At 35.6% G+C, this 23094-nt stretch overlaps 1 protein-coding gene and 1 long non-coding RNA gene across 6 annotated transcripts in view; one reads left to right on the top strand and one right to left on the bottom strand.

Moving 5' to 3' along the window:
• LOC107708448 (uncharacterized) overlaps positions 1-5452 on the bottom strand; it is a 13988-nt gene extending 8536 nt beyond the window's left edge. Inside the window, exons 1-2 of the long non-coding RNA XR_001636361.1 lie at positions 5442-5452; positions 1409-1416 (exon numbers count right to left, since the gene is read on the bottom strand). This is a non-coding gene — a long non-coding RNA (uncharacterized LOC107708448). The remainder of the gene's footprint in view (positions 1-1408; positions 1417-5441) is intronic.
• Positions 1-23094, top strand: part of LOC107708446 (uncharacterized) — a 120980-nt gene that overhangs the window by 78217 nt on the left and 19669 nt on the right. For 3 of the 5 annotated variants that reach the window (XM_016512681.1, XM_016512680.1, XM_016512679.1), the window contains exon 1: positions 17240-17380. The exons of 1 other annotated variant lie outside the window; for it this stretch is intronic. In XM_016512681.1, the coding sequence (XP_016368167.1) occupies positions 17276-17380 (105 nt within the window). In that variant the 5' untranslated portion in view covers positions 17240-17275. Of the gene's footprint in view, positions 1-12851; positions 12903-17239; positions 17381-23094 lie in introns of those variants that run through there. One more of the 5 variants, XM_016512683.1, reaches the window with a different exon arrangement.

The raw sequence follows: 23094 nt of genomic DNA, 5'->3' as shown, positions 1-23094 counted from the left end.
ACATATATATATATATATATATATATATATATATATATATATATATACACACACACACACAAACAAACAAAAACTATATGTGTGTGCATTAAACAATGAAACTTCTCTCTTTTTAGTTGAACATAAGCATTACTTTCTGAATCAAATTTTTATTCTTCCATGGCATACTGGAGATGTTTAGCCTACTAAATATAATTACTCGTTATAAATATCAGGGATTAATCTAGATGTTATTTAATAATGCAACATTTACAGCTAAGCAGATCTTGCTGGTCAATGTTTTAAGTGTACTTCTTCATTCCTCACTCTAGTGTAATTGTAGCATGTGGTTGAACATGATTAAGTGAAACAGATGAGTGGACGTTAAGTACAACCCTGTTCCCTATTTCAGTTGTTGAGAAAGGACCGTTTCCTGTGATTCAGTAGAGATAGCGATCCGGTGCTCGGCCTTCGGTCAGCTGGGCTGATTCTAACTATCCTTTTCACATGTGATCATGTGATCTCCGGTTCATGGGCCTCAGAGGGCTGGGGTTTGTTTGACAGGTCAGATGTGTAAACTGCAGCTCTCAACTGAAAAGAGACCCATAATTGTTGTCGTTGCCAAGAGTATGAATCGCCCTCTGCCTGTTTGCAGCTGCTTTGATATTGAAATTCGAGCCACCATTGTGTAAAAATCATGAGCTCAAACAGGAAAATGCTTCCATGTGCACTTCCTGCAAGATAGGATTACATTCCCAGTGTCTCTCGGCATGAAATCAACTTTCCTACAATCACATTATTACACATTTTCATGTTAAGTTGTAAATGAATCCTATTTGTTCTCACGTGTATCATTTCAGAGAGCATAGATTATATTGTGTAACGTGTAAGATCAAAGCTTTTGATTAGTGTAAATTATACGTTTGAATGGGGTGCGATACGCTGAATCGCTAAGCTAATCACTTGTTGATGTCAGGTTAAATATTGCATGAAATTCAATGCAGAATAGGATGATCCCAGTATGCTTCACTTGCGCGTGACATGACAGGATTTGAAAATTTCTTGTTAAAGCTTGTTTGACTCTCACTACTGCTATTTGCACAATCGCTCTGATCTGTTGGATAAACAAACAGTTTCGATGTGCACTGTGCATTCTGAATTAAAATGATGAAATCCAGTGCGCTACACAACCTTGATAGAGTCTTTCTGCAGTGTTGCTACTAGAGATATTACGCAAATTTTGTAACTTGGGGCTCTGAGGGTCTTTTAGTTTGTGCTGAGGGTTATCAAATAAGGCCTGTGGGTTTGGTGACGCTAAACTGGACTGTCCTGGCTGCCTCATGAAAACACATTTAGAATTTTGTGGATTTTAGTCAATTTCTCTTAGCCTTAATGCTATTTTTATGCTCGTGTTCTCCTAAATGTTGACAAAATAAACTTGTAGATGATATATTGTACACATTAAAAATGTTCCAGTAATATTGACCGAAAATGTCCATGACTCATTTGATCTGCATAAAGTTTTATTTCAACTGGCTTTTATTATGTATTCATCATCAATAATTAAAAGATTTACATTTATTATAGAATAAAGAATAAAGACAGAAGAAAGTTAACACATTCACTCTTAATTGTATTTAGGGTTGCAAAGGGGTGGAAAATTTCCGATAAATTTCCAGAAACTTTCCAAAAATCCCTGGAATATTCAAAAAAATCCTGGAAAGTTTCCAAAATTTCTGGAATGTTTCCAAAATTTACTGGAAATTTTCCACCTTTTTGCAACCCTACGTATGCTTAATATGCTTAAAACAGCTCTGGGTTTGTCACATTCAGTTAATTAGCCTGTATTAATCACATAAATTATTAGCAAAAAACATTATATTTTCAATTCTAAACCGCTAAATTTGACAAAAAAGTTGAGTAAATTGCATGAGTGGTTTTTGGTGCTGATTGTTTAATATTTCTGTGATAAAAACGTCAAATATTAAATGTTTAGCTATTGTACATCTTTGCACTTTTTCACCATGAATACTAAAGTGTTTTGCTGTATTTCATGTTAGTCTTTTGCAAACAGTAAAGCCTGCCTTTTTACATACCGTATTGTCCCGAATATAAGACGATATTTCTTTCTTGGAAATACATCTGAAAAAACGCAGTCGTCTTATATTCAGGGTCTAGACTTTGACATGTCAATAATACACCCACAACACTAGGTGGCGCCAAATACGCATAAAACGAGTGTGCCATGAAATACGTAATGCAATGCGTGCTGTAAAGATCCCGAGTAAAACAAAAGAAAAAGAAAACCTTACAGCTGCATGAGTCGTGACTGTCACGTTAGCCTGATGGCACCAAACTCCCTTTGTGATTTTAAAACGTAAGACAGTACCCAGATTTGAAGACTACAGTAAGATTTAACTTCTACTGTTAATAAGATTTTGGTAGGCTACTATTAGATGGATAGCCTAAATGTCCTAATTCAGATGGGCTACCAGTTTTTACCATACTTTCAAAACAAAAAGTAAAATAGGAAAAATATGCAATATGAAAATAATTGAAGACAAAATGTGTTTTACAAGAGAAAAAACAAGATTTGGTTTTTAAAAAGCCTTTTTCCAAAAGGTACATCTGGAAAAAGGGGGGTCGTCTTATAATCAGGGTCGTCTTATATTCGGGCCAATACGGTAATTGGTCGTCTTTTTTTAAAACTTGTCTTTCTGTAATCTTAACTATGAGCAGAGCAATGCATAATGGAGTGATATCAAGTATTGGGAGGACATTTTGACCATAACTAATTATAATTTAGCATGTATGGTGGTTACGGCCCTGATGTGATGTACATGAATGTCCCATTTCAACATACTGTTTCAGTGGGATTTATGTCAACACCGGAAAGAAAATTGTGTTAAACTATTTCATGGTCATTAATGCTGATTTGCTCTCTGTCCCTCTGTCTTGACTCATTGTTGCCTTCATGATCAGAGCATCTATCTCTCTTGTATCTGTTTACTTTGCATGGCTTAATTTTGTTGCGCTGGAGGATGTTGCTGCCTTGCAGGAAGCAATGATATGAAATATGACGTGTGGGTCGCTTGATTATTGTCCTCTGAAAGGAAATATCTATAACTAAATGTGAAAGGCGCAATTTCATCAGCCCGATATTCAGACTTCATTTCACCCTTCCTTCAGATCGTAATGTTTGTTCTGCTGATTTAATTCTGCTGTTTCCTTTTCACTGTCTTCATTTTAATTTGCCCCTCTCTCTCTCTCTCTTTCTCTCTCTATATATATATATATATATACACCCAGACACTCATATAACGCTCGCAATAATAAGAGCCAATAATCTCAGCCCAGATCATTTCTGTAAATTCCGAGCTGTTACCTTGAATGCATTAACAGCAATGTCCCTTTTAGCCTTGGGCAGACACAAAACATCTGTCACATCAACAATATGAACGCTTATGCTCTGCAAACTGTTGCATTTTCAGAATACAGCAAAATGTGTAATGTCTTCGAGATCGACCAGAGTTTATTGGAGTTCATTATTATTTTGCGCTTATTGCCCCTGGTGCATAACTGCAAAGTTTGTATGCTTATTTTTGAGAAGAGGTCTATTGTTACTTTTTTGAAGTGACCACTAACCTAGCAACCGTTCCAAACACCGTAGCAACCTCATTTCAATTCTCTGGCAGCCACCCAAAAGCAATGTGGTGCCAAGTTTTGTACAGGCAAGAACCACTCATATTTTCTTCAAAAAATTTAAATCTAGTATTTATGATGCTTCATTATTACTTTTGCACCTGATGGCTTAATTGCCAATGTCAAAGCTTTGAATAATTTAAAAGGGTCATTTATGGGATGCAGTTGTTAACTTGGGTCTGAATTTAGCTTATTACCTGTTGTATTATCTTTAATTATCTTTGTATTATCTTATATCTTTGTTATGTTATATGTAGTCACTAAATTATAATTGATGTAATATTTCCTTTGTTTTTATAACTAGAATTTTACACATAAATTGAAATGTAAAAAATAAATAAATAAATAAATAAATACAAATTATACTTTACTGACTATGTATTCTGTGTGCATATAAACATACACTGGCAGTCAAAAGTTTAGAATAATTAAGATTTTGTAATGTTTTTGTAAGACGCCTCTTATGCTCACCATTTATTTGATCAAAATTTCAATAAAACAGTAATATTATGAAGTATATATGAATATATTTTGAAATGTAATTCAAATTTTTGAATGTATTTTTATATATATATTTAAAAAATCATATATAAATTGTAATTGACTGACTATAGTTGGTACATTATGTTTTTATGTATGTATGTCACTTTCGGTAAAAAAATTTTCTACTGGTTAATTTGTGATGCTGCTACAGATGCTGTTTATTTTTGCTCCGTAAACTCCATAGCTGAACCATGATCACATCCTTTGACTGTAATGCCTTGAGGAACAGTGCCATATTTCTTGTTTTGCTTATGGGAAGAGAGTTCAGTTCTGAGAATTGTTTTGTGTCATTAAGGCCAGTCAAACATTAACTTACAGGAAATGAAGAGGGAGAAAAAGTGATAGAGAGATGAAAATAGAAAGACGGTGATGGTGAGGTTGTAGCAGTGATCTCATTTGCTGTCTGTTCCTCCTGACTGTGGTGGTTGCATTGAGCTGTCTGCTGAGGCAGTGAATCTGGGAGATGGAGGAAGAGAGCAGCCAGCTGAGGCGGTGTAGATGGCCATCTGTCACAGGTCTCCTCTCACTCAGCGCTGATAACAACCTCTGCTCACCAAGTAGGATAATTCAATCTTTTCCATGTGCCAGTCATGGACTCACCCTCTCCTCAGAGACGGCCCAGATACCAGATACTCTCAACAAAGCTTTACCAAAGTGTAACTTTGCGCAAATCATGATGCCACATCGCTGAGGTATATGCTTTGCACATCTGAGTTTTTTTTTCCACCTAACCATGCATGACACTATGAAGATACAAGCGATAAAATCTACTCTTCCATGTTAAAGGGTTAGTTCACCAAAAATTTTAATTCTGTCATTAATTACTCACCCTTATGATGTATCAAACCCCTAAGACCTTTGTTCATCTTCGGAACACAAATGAAGATATTTTTGATGAAATCCAAGAGATTTCTGACCCCCTCCATAGACAGCAATGCAACTGTCTTTCTGGTAGTTCCCTTGCTGTCTTTACAGGGTCAGAAGAAAGCTCTTGGATTTCATCAAAAACATCTTCATTTGTGTTCCGAGGATGAACAAAGGTCTTACGAGTTGAGAATGACAGGACTATTTAGCACTATTTTATAGTGCATAGTTAATTAATGACATAATTTTCATTTTTGGGTGAACTAACCCTTTAATCTGAGTTTTTGATGACATTTTCTTGGTTTCTACTTCTGCAGCATTATTGTGAGTAGCCCCGCCCTGCTCTTCATAACTGTGGATGAAACCGCTTCTGATTGGCTGTGATTGTGTAACGTCAGGAAGCTGATTTGTGTTTGGTGTCGGCAGAATGATTACTTGTTGCTGGATTCTTGTCTGGTTAGGATATAGTGATAGACATGTATCTCAGATTCAGGAAAGTTTCCAAAGTAAATAGGTTCAGGATCATTATGAACAGTGTGGCCTCGGACAGTACGCCCACAAAACACCCACAGACCGTTCACAGACCATCTGATGCTGACTGCACTCAAAAATGGCAAGAGCGGCCTGAAGTCACCTATACCAGTGTATTGGCTGCGATAGGGGTTTTCAAATTTGTTGATGCCAAGAAATGTTATTTTAGTATCACTGAGATGCCAGTGTAGTTTTTATTAGAATTTTAATTTAGTTTTAAATATTGAATTTTCCGTTTTCATTTTAATTTTAGTTAAAAGTTTTAATTTTGTTTGGTTGTTATTTTGTGTCATTTTTATTAGTTTCTTTATATAGTTTTTATTTTTTATTTCAGTTGGCAAACTGCCTTGGCAAACTATCTGAAATAAAAAAAATATATATATATTTTTTTGTAACAATTTTTTAATGGTTTTAGATTTACTGTTTTTATTTTTATTTCAGTTTTAGTTTGTTATTTTAGTACATCAAGTTAAAATAAAAGAAAATGACAAGTATTGCCTTGGCAAACTATCTGAAATAAAAATAAGTAAATTTTTTAAAATGTTTTTTTAGTAACAATTTTTTAATGGTTCTAGATTTAGTTAACAACAATAACCTGATGCCAAGTACGCCCCGAAGTGATAATACCCTTTTGTGGGACACCTGCCCAACACGTATAAAGGCAGCTATGCATTTTCAGTAAAACAAACAGACAAAAAAACAACTTAACTTTTTAAGATTACATAATCTTGCCTAACCCCAAAAATGATACAAAAGTTGTACTAAAACCAAAATAAAAACTTTTGCATAAAAAAAAAATTGTGATTTCTGACCAGTCTCAAGAAAAAAAATATGGTAACACTTTTTTTTATTCAAAAGAGAGAAGGGTTTCAATAGCTCATATGATACAAGCGTGAGACTAAATGGAACAGGAAGATTCCAAACTGAACTGATTCAGTGTAGTCTGAGACCTGAAAGAGGAATAATTTATTCAGGAAGTTTACAGCCTGATCGGAGCAGACAGACGCCACAAAGACTGCTGCCATGTTCTCTGTGAGCTTGACAGTGTTATCAGAGGTTTATGTTAACATGCGCTTATTGAGATAGAGGGGGGCACATTATTTGAACATAATGAGTGATTAGTATATACCTCAAACTTCACTATGCTGTTTTGTCCTCTAATCGTCTGTGTCATATTACATTTAAGCACCAGGCATGCATTTGTCATCTCATTATATTATCTGTGCACTCATGGCAACCTAGGAGTCTGGCTCATTATTCTGGATCTGCACACACACTTGATGAAGCCTGCAGATCCATAACAACAATGTATTAGCCCTTCATTTCTGCTGTTGCCGTTTGCACAGCCGCACACCTGAAGTACTTGTAATCATTCAGCCACATACACTTTAGGCTGACCATTTTTTGCCAGATCAACGAAAAGTTGTTTTTTTAATTAGTTATTTTTTAAAATCATGTGCTGCCATATTCTGTTGTGTACAGGCAAACAACAAAAGCAGAACAAAACCGCACTAATAGGTTGAATAATAAGGAACGGACAGTGCCAAGCGCGATGTTGACCATCATATGACACTGACGACTGGAGTAATGATGCTGAAAATTCACCTTTGCATCACAGCATGGATTTTGCATATATAAAATATATATAAAAATAGAAAACAGTTATTTAAAATGTGATGATATTTCACAGTTGAACTTTTATCAAATAACTGTGGCCTTGGTGAGCATAAGAGACTTATTTAAAATACATAAAAAAATTAAAATCTTATCTAAAATATCTTACCTCTTAAACTTTTGAACAGTAGTTAGTTAAAATGAAATAAGATATTTAAAAATTAAATTATTGTATTTAATTTCTGAATGTGCCGAGCTACAATTTTCATAAATACCTTTTAATGATTTTTTAAATTGTTCTGTCTAACCATTGTAATATGGAGATTTGCCTGGATTTATCTATGGACATCATGTTCTTACTGTATGACATATTTTGTTTCTGTGGGAAAATTAACATTGGCAATTGCACTTGTGGTATTGTGGTATTATGTTAATATCTGTATTTTTATAGGCTTCTGCCCTTCAATTTTTTTTTGTTATTTAGAAAAAAAAAAGTATCCTCAACATGATTTGTAATCAAAATATCACTACACACAGAAGACAACATGTGTCTGGTAGTCATAGTGTTTAGAGCTGCTGGAAAAGACGCTTCCTCTTGTGTGTAATTGTAGGGCTCTTGTCTGTCTCCAGTGGGGCCGGAAAACAGCTTGGGTTCTGTCTGAACAACTGATACTGACTTTGTCTCAAAGTTTCTTATTTCCACCCTTTCCAACACTACAAACCATCCATGCAAGGCAAAATGTGTTGTCACTGTCACACAATAAAAACAATCTTCTAGTTCACCCAAAAATAAAAATGTGCAATTTACTTCCCCTCATGTCATTACAAACCCATATAACTTTGTTTTTCCAGTAGAGCACAAAAGGTGAATTTTTGAAGGATCTCAAATCAAATATGGTGTTGGTAGATGCACCTCATCAGGTTTGACATCAAACATCATTAGTTCTCAAATTATCAGTCATCACTGGCATCAAACTATTCCTTTACAATTAATTTCACGTTGTGTCATTTCTCATAAGCTATATCTGTGAGGTTATATGTTCTTCGAATGTTTTTCTTGCATGAAACCCTGTACCCTTTAAATGTAATCATTTCTGATGAACATTTTGAAATGGCTTTTTCCTTTAAACCATCTTCATTTTAAAATGCCTGGCATGCGTGAACAACCGTCATATTCCAGAGCATGTTTTAAGAGTGATGTACTGTGGGCAAAACCAGGTCACCTAGGCAAGGTAAGGCAAGGCAAGTTTATTTATATAGCACATTTCATACACAATGGTAATTCAAAGTGCTTTACATAAAAGGAAGTAAAATAATCATAAAAAAATTACAACAATAAAACAGGGAACTTAAAAACTTTTAAAATTATTTAGAAATTGATGTAAAATTCATTTAAAACAGTTAAAAATAGAAAATGATTATACATAAAATGCAGTGCAATCAGTTCAGACGTAGCACAGTGCTCATTCAATAAATGCACAGCTAAACAGATGAGTTTTGAGTCTGCATTTAAATGTGACTAATGTTTTAGCACATCTGATCTCTTCTGGAAACTGATTCCAACTGCGGGTGGCATAATAGTTAAAAGCGTACTCCCCTTGTTTTGTGTGAACCCTTGGTATTTCTAACTGACTCGATCCTAATGATCTGAGTGGTCTGTTAGGTTTATATTCCGTGAGCATATCTGCAATGTATTTAGGTTCTATGCCATTGAGTGATTTATAAACGAGTAAAAGTACTTTAAAATCAATCCTAAATGTAACTGGAAGCCAGTGTAAAGACCTGAGGACTGGTGTGATATGCTCAGATTTTCTGGTTCTAGTCAGAATCCTGGCAGCTGCAGCTGTCTAATGGTCTTCTTGAGAAGGCCGGTGAGGAGACATTACAATAGTCCACCCTGCTGGTGATAAAGGCATGAACAAGTTTCTCCAAGTCTTGACTGGAAACAAAACATCTAATTCTTGCAATGTTTTTGAGATGATAGCATGCTGATTTAGTTACTGCTTTGACATGACTACTGAAACAACAAAAGGTGCTAATATACACTCACAATGTGATATAATACTACCAAAAAAATTATAATCCTACCCTTTAACTCCATACCGAAATCCCAGATGACTTGATTTTTAGTTGTTTGACCCCTAGAGTCAAGGTATGCATTCACATTGAGAACTTCATCTTTTTTTCCAAATGCAATGACTTCAGTTTTCTGCTTGTTTAACTGAAGAAAGTTCTGGCACATCCAACTGTTAATTTCATCAATGCATTGGCAGAGGGAGTTAATGGGGCTGTAGTCATTTGGCTATAAGGCTCGGTAAATCTGGGTGTCATCTGCATAGCTGTGATAGGCAATTTGGTTCTTTCTCATTATTTGACTTGGTGGGAGCATATACAGGCTAAACAGGAGCGGTGCAAGAATTGAGCCTTGTGGGACTCCGCATGTCATGGACGTCCACTTAGACTTATGCTCTCCTATACTCACATAATAACATCTCCCTTCTAAGTATGACCTGAACCATTTGATTACCATCCCAGAAAGCCAAACCTCCTAGTGTGAGGTTTGACAGCATGATGTGTCACAGTGAGCGATAAGAGACAAACACAAGTGGCCTGCAGTAAGAGAGATAAGTTGATGTCTCCATGATGAACATTGACCTTACTCATAACACTTACGGTACAGTAAGTCTTTCTTGAATGTGAAAGGAAACTGCTTACTCAGTACATTAATGGACTTTTTTTTTAGTTTCTCCTTGAGAAAATCTTATAATTTTTTACCAAATATGAGTTTAAAAGGATTTATATAGGCTAATTGTTTTTGTTTTTTATTTTGTTTGTAAAAATATTTTTTATAAATTATTGTATACAATTTATTGAAGTATTGTTATTAATACTATTTTAAATCTTATTTTTCAGTTTGCCATGAATATAGCCTTTGACGCTGTTAGGTGTAAAATGATTAATAAAAATAAAAAAAAATAGACTGCTTACATTCTCATAGCTAGGATGGTTCACCAGTATGGTGATATTTCTCATTTTATATATATATTTGCACTACACTAAAATTATGTAGTGCAAAAAAATAAATAAAATGACATAATCAAGGCTTGTTTAATGTTAAACTTTTATTTCCAGGTTTAACAGAATGACATCCCAGATATTCTGTGTGGTCGTAGACTTTTGGACCCTGATGTATTTTTAGTAAAGCATTTTATCATGTGAAAAATGGCATGAACATATTTTGATCAGACCTTTGAATAGATTATCTCAAACAGCCAGTTCGAACAGATTCACAGAAAGAATTAAACTTATCAGACCTGCTGTTATTTCTATTGATTTTTTTGTATTCATGAGACAAGGAAGGATCATGAAATTAATTTCATGAGATGTTGGAAAACTCAATGACCAAATAAAATTCCATTAAAATCTTTTGTCATTTTATGATGTTGCTTAATTTTAAATGACTAGCTAATCACGTGTGCTCTACAGAGTGACTCGTTTTAACTTTTAACTTGACTGAAAATGACCATTACCTTGAGTGTGTGCAGTAATATGGAAAGATGACTAGATTAACCGTTTTGATGTGTAGCATGGATGAAATTCTCCTTAAAGGATTAGTTCACTTCTGGAATAAATATTTCCTGATAATTTACTTACCCCATGCCATCCAAGATTTTCATGTCTTTCTTTCTTCAGTCAGAAATTAAGGTTTTTGAGGAAAACATTCCAGGATTTTTCTCCATATAATGGACTTCAATGGGACCCAACAGGTTGAAGGTCCAAATTGCAGTTTCAATGCAGCTTCAAATGGCTCTACACGATCCCAGCCGAGGAATAGGGGTCTTATCTAGGGAAACGATCGGTCATTTTCTAAAAAAAAAGTAAAAATGTATATACTTTTTAACCACAAATGCTCATCTTGCACTAGCTTGACTTCACGCATTACGTTGTCACATTGGACTACGTAATGCGTGGGTCCCATTGAAGTCCACTATATTGAGAAAAATCCTGGAATGTTTTCCTCATGTTTTCCTTTCGACTGAAGAAAGAAAGACATGAACATCTTGAATGACATGGGGGTGAGTAAATTATCAGGAAATTTTTATTCTGGAAGTGAACTAATCCTTTAATAACAGAAAGACAGTAACCAGCAGGGATTTAGCACTCAGCCCCCTTCGCTGTCATCTCCATGGTAACAGCGCAGGGCTAGAGACATGAGTAAGAAACACAGGAATGATTAAAGATAAAGAGTATGTCCTTCTGTTGCTGCACATGCTCTCACATATATTGGGTCCTCACCATTACAGTTCAGTTCAGAGGAAAAACAATGTGCTCTCACACACTCACCCACTCTCTAATCATGGCACATTGTGCCAAAGGGCTCTTTGTTGCAGAGCTTTTCTTTGCCAAGCACTGATATAGGTACCATTTCTGCCTCATAATTCACACAGGACTGGAAATACTAAATGAGCGTGTGCTAGTTTTATTTTGTTCTACATGTAATGATGCTGGTTTTGAAGTGTTGTGCTTTTTTTGCATTATAAATGATGCGAGGTTGTAAGCAGATTTTGTTTGGGTGACTCTCATGAAGCCCCTCAAGAACACAATAGAATCATATTTGGCCGCAAAAAAAAAAAAAAAAGGAAACCGGAAAAGAAAAAATAAGAAATTATATTTTGCATGAAGAAAATAATCACTGTTTTTTGACTCTGTGGCATGCTTTTTAAAATGATCATGACTGCATATAGAATAAAATGCATATATATATATACTACAATTAATACGTTTTTTAGTTTAAGTTTAATTTTTTAAAGAAATTTTAACTTTCATGAAGCAAGGATGCATTAATTTGACCAAAAATTAAAGTGACCATGATTTTATAAAGCTACAAGAGATTTCTACTTCAAATGCATACATAGAGAAAGAGAGAATGTGTGTGTTATAAAAGATAAAAAGTACATACAGTTCATTGACAGCAAAAAATTGCTGAAATGAATTGAACACATTTATTCAGTATTTTATTTAATTAACAAAATCTGAAAACCTAAATTGCTTACTATCCATTGAAAAGGCTGTTGAGGATCTCTTGCAGAGGAACTACATCTTCTGTTAATCGACCATTTAAACAGTCTGTCACTATTACAAGCCTTTCTCTGCCCTCCTTCAAGTATTTTAATTTGCTTTACGTTACATTACATTTGCTTTACATTACATTACTTTTACATTTTGTTATATTGGAGTTTAATAAATCAGTGTCTCAGAGTAGAACTAGCTGTGTAATATAGCAGCCCTCTTACATTACAGTTACAACTGACCTATAAATAATATCACAGTAGGAAAAAGACATCCCTCCTCAATGCTTAAGGTTGGAATTAAGCAGCCGAGAAGTATTGTCATAAAGGCCATTAATTAACACAGTCATGTGGTTAAATGACAAAATATAATTTATATTATAATTTCCTTTCCATGTAACTGTATTTCCTTTGAAAGATTCTGAAGTTTACGGAGTTATTAAAAAGCATTCAGTTCCATGCGACTTTGTACTTGTTCTCTTAGTTTCTATTGAAATGAATGGTAAGCACTGTTCTCAAACTTGTTCTGCCCTTTTCTCTCTTCCACAGAATGAGAAACCGCTTGGTCATTCTGCAAGCAGGTCCAGCAACATTTCAAAGGTATGAAAATCCATTTCCTTTTCCTCTTTTACTGAGAGTGAGTAAGTGGCTTAGCTTTCTAAGGGGTCTGCACCTGTTGTATGCAAATACTTTCATTCTCTTCTGAGTTTATTCCATCAGGATTTCTAAGCAAGACTAGTTATTTATTTTTCGGGTCAAGGAAGGCTTTGTACTTTGTTTATTATCCAATCTTGAATTCTCCTTTCCATGTTTAAAGGACACCTGCTTATCTGTCTGATATTTAATGAACACCATGTGCCATGGGCTTGAAACATATTCTATGCAATTATGCAAATGAGACATGAATGCTCACAAGTGCTTATCCACTGTATATACTTAATATGAGTTCTGTTGCCGTAACAAACCTCTGTAGTAAATGGGCCGGTAGTTACCCTTAAATGCCTATGCCACTAAACTGGATGTGTTATTATTCAGATAGCCAAGTATAAACATGTTGACAGTTTAACCAACTCCAACTCGCTCAACAAGATTCTCCTCAAATTTTTTGCCTTTTGATCATAGTTAGTCTGCAATAGAAGACTATTTATGCAAATGCAATACAGTGGTCCTTGCAGCAGTGTCAAGAATATAGTGTGTACTTGCATTGTCACATTTCAGAAAGCACCATTAGGTAGCTAGAAGCGTCTGTGGTCTCCTCACCGGCCTTCACACGAAGACATTATACAGCTGCAGCTCATCCAGAACGCTGCTGTCTAATGGTCTTCTTGGGAAGGTCGGTGAGGAGACCATTACAATAGTCCACCCTGCTGGTGATAAAGGCATGAACAAGTTTCTCCAAGTCTTGACTGGAAACAAAACATCTAATTCTTGCAATGTTTTTGAGATGATAGTATGCTGATTTAGTTACTGCTTTGACATGACTACTGAAACTAAGGTCTGTCTCCAGAATCACACCAAGATTCCTGACTTGATTTTTAGTTGTTAGACCCCTAGAATCAAGGTATGCATTCACCTTGAGAACTTCATCTTTGTTTCCAAATGCAATGACTTCAGTTTTCTGCTTGTTTAACTGAAGAAAGTTCTGGCACATCCAACTGTTAATTTCATCAATGCATTGGCAGAGGGAGTTAATGGGGCTGTAGTCATTTGGCTATAAGGCTCGGTAAATCTGGGTGTCATCTGCATAGCTGTGATAGGCAATTTGGTTCTTTCTCATTATTTGACTTGGTGGGAGCATATACAGGCTAAACAGGAGCGGTGCAAGAATTGAGCCTTGTGGGACTCCGCATGTCATGGACGTCCACTTAGACTTATGCTCTCCTATACTCACATAATAACATCTCCCTTCTAAGTATGACCTGAACCATTTGATTACCATCCCAGAAAGCCAAACCTCCTAGTGTGAGGTTTGACAGCATGATGTGTCACAGTGAGCGATAAGAGACAAACACAAGTGGCCTGCAGTAAGAGAGATAAGTTGATGTCTCCATGATGAACATTGACCTTACTCATAACACTTACGGTACAGTAAGTCTTTCTTGAATGTGAAAGGAAACTGCTTACTCAGTACATTAATGGACTTTTTTTTTAGTTTCTCCTTGAGAAAATCTTATAATTTTTTACCAAATATGAGTTTAAAAGGATTTATATAGGCTAATTGTTTTTGTTTTTTATTTTGTTTGTAAAAATATTTTTTATAAATTATTGTATACAATTTATTGAAGTATTGTTATTAATACTATTTTAAATCTTATTTTTCAGTTTGCCATGAATATAGCCTTTGACGCTGTTAGGTGTAAAATGATTAATAAAAATAAAAAAAAATAGACTGCTTACATTCTCATAGCTAGGATGGTTCACCAGTATGGTGATATTTCTCATTTTATATATATATTTGCACTACACTAAAATTATGTAGTGCAAAAAAATAAATAAAATGACATAATCAAGGCTTGTTTAATGTTAAACTTTTATTTCCAGGTTTAACAGAATGACATCCCAGATATTCTGTGTGGTCGTAGACTTTTGGACCCTGATGTATTTTTAGTAAAGCATTTTATCATGTGAAAAATGGCATGAACATATTTTGATCAGACCTTTGAATAGATTATCTCAAACAGCCAGTTCGAACAGATTCACAGAAAGAATTAAACTTATCAGACCTGCTGTTATTTCTATTGATTTTTTTGTATTCATGAGACAAGGAAGGATCATGAAATTAATTTCATGAGATGTTGGAAAACTCAATGACCAAATAAAATTCCATTAAAATCTTTTGTCATTTTATGATGTTGCTTAATTTTAAATGACTAGCTAATCACGTGTGCTCTACAGAGTGACTCGTTTTAACTTTTAACTTGACTGAAAATGACCATTACCTTGAGTGTGTGCAGTAATATGGAAAGATGACTAGATTAACCGTTTTGATGTGTAGCATGGATGAAATTCTCCTTAAAGGATTAGTTCACTTCTGGAATAAATATTTCCTGATAATTTACTTACCCCATGCCATCCAAGATTTTCATGTCTTTCTTTCTTCAGTCAGAAATTAAGGTTTTTGAGGAAAACATTCCAGGATTTTTCTCCATATAATGGACTTCAATGGGACCCAACAGGTTGAAGGTCCAAATTGCAGTTTCAATGCAGCTTCAAATGGCTCTACACGATCCCAGCCGAGGAATAGGGGTCTTATCTAGGGAAACGATCGGTCATTTTCTAAAAAAAAAGTAAAAATGTATATACTTTTTAACCACAAATGCTCATCTTGCACTAGCTTGACTTCACGCATTACGTTGTCACATTGGACTACGTAATGCGTGGGTCCCATTGAAGTCCACTATATTGAGAAAAATCCTGGAATGTTTTCCTCATGTTTTCCTTTCGACTGAAGAAAGAAAGACATGAACATCTTGAATGACATGGGGGTGAGTAAATTATCAGGAAATTTTTATTCTGGAAGTGAACTAATCCTTTAATAACAGAAAGACAGTAACCAGCAGGGATTTAGCACTCAGCCCCCTTCGCTGTCATCTCCATGGTAACAGCGCAGGGCTAGAGACATGAGTAAGAAACACAGGAATGATTAAAGATAAAGAGTATGTCCTTCTGTTGCTGCACATGCTCTCACATATATTGGGTCCTCACCATTACAGTTCAGTTCAGAGGAAAAACAATGTGCTCTCACACACTCACCCACTCTCTAATCATGGCACATTGTGCCAAAGGGCTCTTTGTTGCAGAGCTTTTCTTTGCCAAGCACTGATATAGGTACCATTTCTGCCTCATAATTCACACAGGACTGGAAATACTAAATGAGCGTGTGCTAGTTTTATTTTGTTCTACATGTAATGATGCTGGTTTTGAAGTGTTGTGCTTTTTTTGCATTATAAATGATGCGAGGTTGTAAGCAGATTTTGTTTGGGTGACTCTCATGAAGCCCCTCAAGAACACAATAGAATCATATTTGGCCGCAAAAAAAAAAAAAAAAGGAAACCGGAAAAGAAAAAATAAGAAATTATATTTTGCATGAAGAAAATAATCACTGTTTTTTGACTCTGTGGCATGCTTTTTAAAATGATCATGACTGCATATAGAATAAAATGCATATATATATATACTACAATTAATACGTTTTTTAGTTTAAGTTTAATTTTTTAAAGAAATTTTAACTTTCATGAAGCAAGGATGCATTAATTTGACCAAAAATTAAAGTGACCATGATTTTATAAAGCTACAAGAGATTTCTACTTCAAATGCATACATAGAGAAAGAGAGAATGTGTGTGTTATAAAAGATAAAAAGTACATACAGTTCATTGACAGCAAAAAATTGCTGAAATGAATTGAACACATTTATTCAGTATTTTATTTAATTAACAAAATCTGAAAACCTAAATTGCTTACTATCCATTGAAAAGGCTGTTGAGGATCTCTTGCAGAGGAACTACATCTTCTGTTAATCGACCATTTAAACAGTCTGTCACTATTACAAGCCTTTCTCTGCCCTCCTTCAAGTATTTTAATTTGCTTTACGTTACATTACATTTGCTTTACATTACATTACTTTTACATTTTGTTATATTGGAGTTTAATAAATCAGTGTCTCAGAGTAGAACTAGCTGTGTAATATAGCAGCCCTCTTACATTACAGTTACAACTGACCTATAAATAATATCACAGTAGGAAAAAGACATCCCTCCTCAATGCTTAAGGTTGGAATTAAGCAGCCGAGAAGTATTGTCATAAAGGCCATTAATTAACACAGTCATGTGGTTAAATGACAAAATATAATTTATATTATAATTTCCTTTCCATGTAACTGTATTTCCTTTGAAAGATTCTGAAGTTTACGGAGTTATTAAAAAGCATTCAGTTCCATGCGACTTTGTACTTGTTCTCTTAGTTTCTATTGAAATGAATGGTAAGCACTGTTCTCAAACTTGTTCTGCCCTTTTCTCTCTTCCACAGAATGAGAAACCGCTTGGTCATTCTGCAAGCAGGTCCAGCAACATTTCAAAGGTATGAAAATCCATTTCCTTTTCCTCTTTTACTGAGAGTGAGTAAGTGGCTTAGCTTTCTAAGGGGTCTGCACCTGTTGTATGCAAATACTTTCATTCTCTTCTGAGTTTATTCCATCAGGATTTCTAAGCAAGACTAGTTATTTATTTTTCGGGTCAAGGAAGGCTTTGTACTTTGTTTATTATCCAATCTTGAATTCTCCTTTCCATGTTTAAAGGACACCTGCTTATCTGTCTGATATTTAATGAACACCATGTGCCATGGGCTTGAAACATATTGTATGCACTTACACAAATGAGACATGAATGCTCGCAAGTGCTCATCCGCTGTATACTTAATATGAGTTCTTGCATTAATATTCTGTTGCTGTAACAAACCTCTGTGGTAAATGGGCCGATAGTTACCCTGAAAATGTCTATGCCACTGACCTGGATGTTATTATTCAGTTAGCCAAGTATAAACATGTTGACAAACTCCAACTCGCTCAGCAATGTTCTTCTCAAATTTTTTGCCTTTTGATCATAGTTAGTCTGCAATAGAAGACTATTTATGCAAATGCAATACAGTGGTCCTTGCAGCAGTGTCAAGAATATAGTGTGTACTTGCATTGTCACATTTCAGAAAGCACCATTAGGTAGCTAGATGCATACTAGTGTAGAGTATGTTTCCACAGTGCACCTTTTGGTCTTATTTCTTTGATCATAAAATCACCTCAAAATGTGTTTCACATTCTTGCATTCTTGGCTTGCACAGTTGAGGTTTAAAAGACATTAATATTCAGTAATATTATCAGTTTGACCGCACTGACACTATTAAACGAGAATGAAACTTAAACTAAATTGAACTGGAAAATGATAATTGTCTTTTGTGGAGCTTCTTTAGAGCTGAATATAGCTGATCTCTGTCGCATCGGCTTCTTTACTGAACTGAATTGAATCAACACTGAACTGACTTGAGCTGAATAATGACTGTTGAATGGCTGTTCATAATGTCATGAACTTTACAGTAGGGCTGGGCGATAAATCGATAACGATAATTATCGCACGATATAAATTTCCATGATAACGAGTTCGATAAATGTTCGATATAATGTCAAAGGCGGAACGAAAGAGCGCTAGTCATTTGAAACGCGCCACTCGGAGCGTTTATCCGCTCGGAACAAAGTTCAAACAGTGGCGCGGCACGAGTTTCACTAGACTACAGCAGATGCGTTCACTCGCTGATGAGTCTCGCTCACGCGACACTGAACAGCGCTGTGAGATCCAGTGTGAAGCGCTTGAATTCAGCGAGGAACACAAATAACTCTGTTTCCAGCCAGATGAAACAGCGCTGACAAACAGCAGAAACACTGTGCGCAACGATACAGTCAGAAGACTTTTTAATCTACAAATCGCCATCATTTACCATGGATTTACTGTAGTAGCACTAACTGCTATTTTAAAATGCATTGATGAATGTAATCAAGCTTCAATAGCTACTGTATAGCTGCTAGCATTCACATAGTGTATTTATGTATGTTTTGGCCTTAATGGTGTAAATGGTCTTCCTTTTTGTTGATCTATTTCTTTTTATATGAAATAAAACCCATTTTGGACTTGGATTCCAACTAACTATTGGACTATTCCAAGCAAACAGATTTGTTCTCACCCTATTCAAATAACTCCTACCCAACATTCATATTGATTTGAATATTTAAAGGCACATAGCACTATGTTAGCCAGTGAGTTCATTTTGGGATCAGGACTGTCAGGCACTTTCACTTTAACATGGATCTCTTCCTCTTAGTGGAGATTTGCTGCACTTCTGCGTAACATTGAGCCTCTTAACAGATAAACTCTTTACGTGACCTAATAGATGTCAGGGTCACCTGCTCTGAGAAACGCTTCACTGGTTTAGCTCAAGACATTCAGCTATTGAGGACTTTGGGTTCATGTTCGAGCCTTGAGCACTTTAAGGCTGTTTTCACATTTGGTATGAATGTGTGGTCCAGTTTAAGTCCTTATTTTGCACATTATAAATATGGTAGATACCATAATACCATCTGCAAGCAGTGGCAGAGTTCAAATAAAGCTTACCTTAAACCACCTTTTGAAGTGTACATGAGGTTAGACGGACTTTGTACGGAACTTTTATAATTTAAAAATTAAGAAAAACAAATAACTTCTGTTCCCATAATTTAGTGCTTTAGTGCTTTTAGGAGTCGAAAGTTTGTCTTCATTTTCTTTCAGAGCCTCATGTACTGTAGCACGTTCAATTGACTGTTTACATGCACCAGAGAGCATCAGGATGATCGTTGTTCAGCCCCAGCGGAAAGAAACATCTCATCATTCCAGAGCTCATTTGTCTCTGACAGGATAAATAACATGAGAGGTCCCATTACAGTTATTATCAGTTCAGTGTCCGACACGCACTCCTGCTGCATGACGAGGTTTTGACTGCTTAGAAACCCAAAGGGTCCTAATAGAGGTCCATGGGGTGTTCCTGTCAGCTCTGTCATTTCAGCCTCACATTAAGCAATCAAACAAAACAACACACTCAACTGATCCATGTCAGTGTTGTTATTACCCAGAATCCTCCTTGTTGGACTCATATCTGCAGCCTTAAATGAATCGTTTACTCAAGGAAAAAAAGATAAAAAGATATTTTAAAAAAATATTTCCTTTTTTCTTTTTTGTCCATATAATGAAAATCAGTGTAGTCCATGTCCAATTATGCAGCATTGGCTCAACCAATGGTGTGAGTTTGGGGCAGGACTCTCTGTTGTCTGACCAATAGCAGACAGGGACTGTGTGACTTGCAGATCAAGTGTACTCAGTTCAAGTATGGGCTTAAAGAGGAAAATCAAAAGTATGGTCTTGAAGAGGGTAGACTGTCTTTGGTTCATTAGAGAACATCTGTTTTGAGCCCCTCTGCCCCATCACATCAAATGTCACATGTGATTGACAGACCTTTCATATGGCAGCATCTGCATTCATTTCCATAATCATTCTGTAGACGCCTCAAATTGTGCAGATGATAATGTACAAACAATTGCAGAGTTAATATGCTTCCAGAAAATTGGTTCAGGTTGAACAGTCTGGAAACAAAACCTTGCTTGTTTAAATGCTTTTGTATTTAGTGCTGCCTTTCATTCTGTTTCTGTATGCAACTTCTTCCTAATTTCCTTTTGATTGCTTTTTAGACTCAATCCAAAAGATCACACGCCACTCAAATCCACCTCATTATGAAACAAACATTCTTACTGACTGCGTCATACTGGGGTTTTATCGCATATGCAATAATGCTATTAAAGAAAAACCTACAATGTGTAGTCATTTATTTCCTCAAACACATTAACAGACCCTGAATGGACCTTTATTGCCAGAGTTTCCATAATATGTTAGCAAGTTGCTAATTCACAATGAGCTCAGTAGTACCATGTTTTAAAAATGACTTCAAGTTAATTCACTACATTTTACACTAGTGCTTCTCAACCAGGGTGCCGGGTGATGACTTAAAACTATTTCGTTTGTGTATTAACCACAGTTTTCTGGCCTTTTGCGCACTTGTGCTTGTGTCTGGGGCTGAGTGAAGGTTTTAGAGCATGTAATTTTGGCCCAAGATGCTAGGTCACTGTGTGTGTGTGTGTGTGTGTGTGTGTGTCAATTTAAAGATGAGTTTGCTAATGTTTGCAAATGAAACGTGTCTTTGTAAATTACTGCATGCATTGCGATCTGTTGTCATATTTACAGCCCCAATCAATATGCATGACTTCACCCTGTTAAAATGGATTATTTTAGGGTCATTTGTGTAGTCTTTTGATAACCAGCTCCATGCAGAAATACTTCTAAAAATGCATTTCACTGCCTGAAGTCTGGATTTATGTATGTTCTTGTGAAATATTTGCTGGATAGAGAAATTAACATTTAATATGAGACAGTGATGCCAGAACTTAATATTTGATCGTGTGTTCCCCACCCCCATCCTCCTGCAGATGTGAGCGTCCTCCGAACGGCTCTCATCAATGACAGGTCACGATTTGAGACTTGGCATAATTGACTTTCATGCTTTTGTCAGGCAATTAGAGTGAATGTTTCCGCAGTGGCCAGTGAATCGCACTGGCTCAGTGTTTTGTTTTTTATTTATTTTGTGTGAGTGCGTGTGTGTGAGTGTGTAATACGGCTCACAGTTTTACACATGCAGAAAGGAACAAAAAGGAAAGAAATGTAAAATATCATACCCACCATACCATAATTATACAAACTCCCCCGAAAGCACTTTCTGCAGCAGACAGAACTGCTTTGTTATGCATTATAGTATAGGCATGGTAAAATATTAGTATATGCATGGTAAAACGTAATGGTTTTGTCAGTGGCTAATGTATATACACTGTAAAAAATTATTTTGCATTGTTAAATAAAAAGATTATTGGAGTATGTTTTACAAGAAAATACTATTTCAGTTCTACACTGAAAGAAATTGGTAATGAAACAACTTTCACAGAAATTGTGTCAGAAACGACAAGTAACATACTGAATCAAACGTGAAATTTTGAAGTAGAAAGACAGAAATAGTAGTTTCTGTAAAACATAAAACAGTAATCTTTAATTACAACTTCAAAAAAGCATTTTTTTACAGTTTTCAAAATTTCATGTCTTACTGTTTGTTTGTGTTTATTTATGAAATTTACTAGAAATTTCTAAGTGAAAATTGTTTTGAATAATTCATACACCATTTATTTATTGATTGAGTGTAACAGGAGCAGGGTGTCCAGTGTTCAATATATTTGCCATTTGCCAATATGTGACCCTGGACCACAAAACCAGTCATAAGGGTAAATTTTTCAAAATTTAGATTTAACGCCTCAAATTGTGCAGATGATAATGTACAAACAATTGCAGAGTTAATATGCTTCCAGAAAATTGGTTCAGGTTGAACAGTCTGGAAACAAAACCTTGCTTGTTTAAATGCTTTTGTATTTAGTGCTGCCTTTCATTCTGTTTCTGTATGCAACTTCTTCCTAATTTCCTTTTGATTGCTTTTTAGACTCAATCCAAAAGATCACACGCCACTCAAATCCACCTCATTATGAAACAAACATTCTTACTGACTGCGTCACACTGGGGTTTTATCACTTAAGCAATAATGCCGTTAAAGAAAAACCTACAATGTGTAATCATTTATTTCCTCATACACATTAACAGACTCTGAATTGACCTTTATTGCCAGAGTTTTCATTATATGTTAGCAAGTTACTGATATTTTGTTCTAATTCACAATACGTGCAGCAGTACAATGTTTTATAAATGACTTCAAGTTAATTCACTACATTTTACACTAGTGCTTCTCAACCAGGGTGCCGGGTGATGACTTAAAACTATTTCGTTTGTGTATTAACCACAGTTTTCTGGCCTTTTGCGCACTTGTGCTTGTGTCTGGGGCTGAGTGAAGGTTTTAGAGCATGTAATTTTGGCCCAAGATGCTAGGTCACTGTGTGTGTGTGTGTGTGTGTGTGTGTGTGTGTGTGTGTGTGAGTGTGTGATGAATGGAACCATGGCGAGAGGAGGGCCTCCCAGAATAACACCCGTCACTGGGAGCAATTTAGCCCTCTGGAGGCAGATGGCACACAAACAGACTTTAAAGTAGCTTTGTGGAGAAAGAAAGAAAATATTTACTTTGAGGTTTGGCAGTCTCAGGTGATGGTCCTTTCAGAAAGACTTAAAGGGGATTCATGT

The sequence above is a fragment of the Sinocyclocheilus rhinocerous genome, unplaced genomic scaffold, assembly GCF_001515625.1.
Source record: "Sinocyclocheilus rhinocerous isolate Xijiao unplaced genomic scaffold, SAMN03320098_v1.1 scaffold295, whole genome shotgun sequence".
NCBI lineage: Eukaryota > Metazoa > Chordata > Actinopteri > Cypriniformes > Cyprinidae > Sinocyclocheilus > Sinocyclocheilus rhinocerous.
This window is presented reverse-complemented; position numbering and strand designations above follow the sequence as displayed.